The 5,544-nt window shown below is 47.2% G+C and overlaps 1 protein-coding gene across 1 annotated transcript; it reads right to left on the bottom strand.

Moving 5' to 3' along the window:
* Nucleotides 1-1,095: 1,095 nt before the first annotated feature.
* Nucleotides 1,096-5,172, bottom strand: LOC144483362 (uncharacterized). The gene is made up of 2 exons (XM_078202078.1): nucleotides 5,092-5,172; nucleotides 1,096-3,550 (listed from the first exon to the last, which is right to left on the bottom strand). The coding sequence occupies exon 2, from the start codon at nucleotides 3,307-3,309 to the stop codon at nucleotides 2,047-2,049; it is 1,263 nt and encodes a 420-aa protein (XP_078058204.1). The 5' UTR covers nucleotides 3,310-3,550; nucleotides 5,092-5,172; the 3' UTR covers nucleotides 1,096-2,046.
* Between the last annotated feature and the right edge of the window lie 372 nt (nucleotides 5,173-5,544).

Raw genomic sequence — 5,544 nt, 5'->3', positions numbered from 1 at the left:
TCTGATTAATAAAATTAATAAAATTAAAAAGAAATTTATTGAAAGAAAAACTAAACAATTTTAAAACATTGACTTTTACAACTTCATGTGGGTGATCAGTCTGCAGAAGCTGAACCCTCTCGAGCTTCTTCTTTGACAGTAATTCTTGTGGAATTCAGCCTCGGTACTTGGACCTTTGGAAATCACTTTCAACACCAAAGTGACCATGACTACATGTCAGAGTACGGCCCATTGACAATTGGTCAGTTTGGTTAAATGATTAATTTAATTGATCCCCAATTACCTACAACCACTTCTTCTTGTCTTAGACTGGAATACAATAGAACTGTTTCATACCATCTCTTTATTGGATTCTAAAGAATCCCTTGGGGCAGCACAGTGGTTCTGCCTCTCAGTACCAGGGACCCGGGTTCAATTCCCAGCTTGAGTCACTGTCTGTGGAGTCTGCACGTTCTTCCCATTGGGTTTCCTCCCACAGTCTGAAAGACGTGCTGGTGAAGTGCAATGGCCATGCTAAATTCTCCCTCAGTGTAACTGAACAGGTGTGGAGTGTGGCGACAAGGGGATTTTCAAAGTAACTTCATTGCAGTGTTAATGTAAGCCTACTTGTGACTATTAAATAAACTTTACTTTAACTTTTTTTGTTGGAGATGGTCATTGTCTGGCACTTGTGTGGCACAAATGTTATTTGGCATTTGTCAGCCCAAGGCTGGATATTGTCCAGATCTTGCTGCATTTGAGGATGCACTGCCTCAGTATCTGAGGAGTTACGAATGGTGCTGAACATTGTGCAATCATCAGCGAACATCCCCACTTCTGACCTTATGATGGAGGGAAGGTCATTAATGAAGCAGTTAAAGATGGTTGGGCCTGGGATAGTAACCTGAGGATCTCCTGCAGTGATATCCCAGAGCTGAGATGACTGATGTCCAACAACAACTATCTTTCTTTGTGTTGGATACAACTCCATCTTTATCTTCATTGCACATTTACATCCACAGTCATTAAAGTATTACACTTTTACAGCAAATAAAACTCAGTCTGTAATATAACAGATTTATTGATTCATTAATTGCAGTTCAATTAAGGCTCACCACTTATTCAATCATCTGTTACTGACTAGTAGGTAGTTAATAAAGTAACATTTAATGAATAGATGCATCACCTCACAGTGTTCAGGGTTAAATTCCATTTCATAGAATCCCTACAGCGCAGGAGGCCATTCGGCCCATCGAATCTACACCAACCACAATCCCACCCAGGCCCTATTCCCATAACTCAACATATTTACCCTGCTAATCCCCCTGACACTAGGGTTAATTTAGCATAGCCCATCAACCTAACCCGCACATCTTTGGACATTTGCCACAGATCTGACCAGCCCGTCAATATGGTTCTGTGATATTGAAGAACTGAGAACATTTAACCTTCAGGAAAGGCCAAGGCTGCTTTTCATTCAACAGAAAATGATGGGTGACCTGATGAAAGGTCTTAAAGATAACAAAGCAGTTCAATAATCCAAATAAGATTTAATGAGAAACCTCTTTACCAGCGAGTGGTGAGAATGTGGAACTCACCACCACAGCGAGTGGTTGAGGTGAACAGCATGAATACATTGAAGGGGAAGCTAGATACATACATGAGGGAGAGAGGAATAGAAGGATATGCTGATGGGGGGGAGATGAAGAGGGTGGGTGGGGGCTCATGTGGAGCATAAATACTGACATCGACCAATTCAGCCGACTGGCCTGGCCCTGTGTTGTAGACTCAATGAAACAGAGACAAATGTATTTATTTCAGATCTACCTGTTGTGGTATGAAGAACAGTATTTATTATCCAGGATAAAATAAATGTACTTCATAAGCTATTGCGGATAAATTGAGTGGAAATGTTCACTCCCAGGCTCAAAGAGCATCAGCCCCCTGGAAGCAAAGTTCTGAGACTGGCCGGAGAAACCCTCCCACTTTACCAACTGTCAGAATGAACATGGTTCAGGCCTGGATGTGATGGACAACAGCAGAAACAGCAGAATCCAACCCCCATAATCACTTGTGAACTCGCTGGTGTGTCTGCAGGTGGGAAGACTGAATGAATCTCTTCCCACACTCAGAGCAGGTGAATGGTCTCTCCCCCGTATGAACTCGCTGGTGTGTTTGCAAGTTGAATGAATTACTGAATCCCTTCCCACACTGAGAGCAGGTGAACAGACTCTCTCCAGTGTGAGTCTGCTGGTGTGTCAGCAGGTGGGATGACCGAGTGAAACCCTTCCCACATTCGGAGCAGGTGAATGGCCTCTCCCCAGTGTGACCTCGCTGGTGGGTCAGCAAGGTGGATGAATCATTAAATCTCTTCCCACACTGAGAGCAGGTGAATGGCCTCTCCCCAGTGTGAATTCTTTGGTGTGTCCGAAGGCTGGATGATGTTCGAAATTTCTTTCCACACTGAGAGCAGCTGAAGGGTCTCTCCCCGGTGTGAATTCGCTGATGGACCCTCAGATCAGCAGCTATTTTGAAGCTGCTCTCACAGGCTGAGCATTTGAAGGGTCTCTCCTCGGTGTGAGTGACATGGTGTGCCCGCAGGCTGGCTGCCTGAGTGAATCGCTTCCCACACACTGTGCAAGTAAATGGCCTCTCCCCAGTGTGAACTCGCTGATGTGTCCGCAGGGAGGATGGATGAGTAAATCGCTTTCCACAGACGGTGCAAGTGAATGGCCTCTCCCCAGTGTGAACTCGCTGGTGTATCACCAAGTTGAATGAATTGCTGAATCCCCTCCCACACTCTGAGCAGGTGAACAGACTCTCCCCAGTGTGAACTCGCTGGTGTGTATGCAGGTTGGATAACTGAGTGAATCCCTTCCCACAGTCAGAGCAGGTGAACGGCCTCTCTCCAGTGTGAACTCTCTGGTGTTTCCGCAGGGTGGATGAATCACTGAATCCCTTCCCACACACAGAGCAGGAGAACGGTCTCTCCCCGGTGTGAACCCGCTTGTGTGTCAGAAGGTTGGATGAATGAGTGAATCCCTTCCCACACTCGATGCAGGTGAACAGCCTCTCTCCAGTGTGAATGCGTCGATGAATCTCGAGCTCTGATAGGGATCTGAATCCCTTCCTACAGTCAGAACAAGTGAATGGTCTCTCCCCAGTGTGAACTCGTTTGTGTTTGAATAAGTTGGATGAATTACTGAACCCCTTCCCACACTCTGAGCAGGTGAACGGCCTCTCTCCAGTGTGGCTGCGTCGATGAATCTCCAGCTCTGATGGAGATCTGAATCTCTTCCCACAGTCCCCACATTTCCATGGTTTCTCCATGGCGCAGGTGTCCTTGTGTCTCTCCAGGTTGGATGATCATTTGAAGCCTCATACAGACATAAAACGATGTACAGTTTCTCCTTCCTGTGAATGGTGTGATGTGTTTTCAGGCTGTGTAACTAGTTGAAGCTCTTTCCATAGTCAGTTCAAGGGAACACTCTCACTCGGGTGTGTGTGTCTCGGTGCTTTTCCAGTTACACTGTTTGGGATTTCTGTCTGCAAATATTCCCCTTCTAATACCCTGTAAAAGGAGTTCATGAAAGTAATCACTGTCGGGCAGGATAGAAATTCAAAAGCAATACTTCCAGTGTCAATGGAATCATCTTTCCTCTATCGTTCCTAAACAAAAATCGACCCTGATCATAGAAACCACAGAATCGCTGCAGTGCAGGAGGCCATTTGGCCCATCGAGTCTGCACTGACAACCATCCCACCCAGGCCCTATCCCAATTACCCCACATATTTACCCTGCTAATCCCTCTAATCCAGGCAGACACGGGGAGAATAGACAAACTCTGCACAATGACCCAAGCCGAGAATCGAATCCAAGTCCCTGGAGCTGTGAGGCAGCAGTGCCAACCACTGTGCCACCATGCTGCATGACACATTCTCTCTATTCTCACTCTGCTGTACTAAATATTCAGCCAAACAATTTTAGTGAAGGAGCAATTCAACAGCTTCAAAGAAACCTGAAAACCTCAATATGCAGTCTGCTGGAATATATATTTAATATCACGTGTATAAACCTGAATGACAAATGTGTGATATGTCATACTCTATTTCTTAATTAGCAGCACAGTGGCAGGGGATGTGAGGAAGAAAATTATCCAGACAGTGAGTAATCTTAATCTGCATCTCTGCCTATGAGGATTGTGGAAGCAGTGACAAATTATTTCAAAATGAAATTGGATGAGTACTTGAAGTAAATGAACTTACAGAAGTACAGTTATATGGGGAGGAATAGAGCTGACGAGATTGCTCGACAAAGCATTGGTAAGGAATGGAGTTCATAGAATCATAGAAATCATAGAAACCCTACAGTGCAGAAGGAGGCCATTCGGCCCATCGAGTCTGCACCGACCACAATCCCACCCAGGCCCTACCCCCACATATTTACCCGCTAATCCCACTAACCTACGCATCTCAGGACTCTAAGGGGCAATTTTTAACCTGGCCAATCAACCTAACCCGCACATCTTTGGACTGTGGGAGGAAACCGGAGCACCCGGAGGAAACCCACGCAGACACGAGGAGAATGTGCAAACTCCACACAGACAGTGACCCGAGCCGGGAATCGAACCCGGGACCCTGGAGCTGTGAAGCAGCAGTGCTAACCACTGTGCTACCGTGCCGCCGTGTTGCTGAATGATCTCCTCTATATCGCGAGGACTGTAAAGATATACAGTACATATTAAAATGTAGAATTAATAGTAAATAATTATTACAGAACCATAAATAATGTCTAATATGTACCACAACAACACTAGGTATATCTCTGTCCTATTTACTGTCCCCTTAAAGGTCAGCCATTTTCTGGGGAAACCAGCCCTCTAATTGTGAACATTAGGAAAGAGACCATCCTTTTAGCCGACAAATCAATGTGTCAAGTTGAGGGAGCAAAGGATGTCAATGTCTTTCAGAGAGAGAGACCTGGGCCAACCTTTCCAGAGTCTACAGCCTCCCTGGATTCACTTCCTTTCCCTTCAGTTGCTGCAAGTCCCCAATTTCCCCCAGAATGAGAAAAGAAATGGAAAGGAGGAGAGAAGAAAGTGTTTTACTCACAGATGGTGCCGACAGGAGGAAGTTTGAGTCTGTCTGAAGCTCAATCTTCATTCAGAGAGAGAGCAGCAGCAGCTTTGCTGGGCAGGAATGAGCAGCTGAACTCTACATTCAGACAATGGGACAAAGCGCGCGCAGGCCCGGGCGCGCGGACCCGGGAGCCCCGCCCCCACCCATTGTTCCCCTCCTCCTGCACCCCCTCGAGCCAAGGTTTCCAGGCAACCGGCTGGCGGCTCCGGCCAGAGCGAGAAGCCGGTCGGTGATCTCCCCCTCCCCCCTCTCTCTCCGGCGGCTCCAAAAAGAGATCGAGAGCGACCGTTGGCGGCAGCCGCACTGCGCCTGCTCCGGACAGCTCGGCTCAGCAGCGCTCTCTGCGCCTGCTCCGGACAGCTCGGCTCAGCAGCGCTCTCTGCGCCTGCGCGCTGGGCTGCCAGCTGAGGGAGTGGGGGAGGGGAC

Source organism: Mustelus asterias, unplaced genomic scaffold, assembly GCF_964213995.1.
Source record: "Mustelus asterias unplaced genomic scaffold, sMusAst1.hap1.1 HAP1_SCAFFOLD_63, whole genome shotgun sequence".
NCBI classification, from domain to species: domain Eukaryota; kingdom Metazoa; phylum Chordata; class Chondrichthyes; order Carcharhiniformes; family Triakidae; genus Mustelus; species Mustelus asterias.
This window is presented reverse-complemented; position numbering and strand designations above follow the sequence as displayed.

What these genes read in the sequence shown, in the direction of transcription:
- LOC144483362 (XM_078202078.1), bottom strand. Translation starts at nt 3,309, where the DNA reads ATGGAGAAACCATGGAAATGTGGGGACTGTGGGAAGAGATTCAGATCT.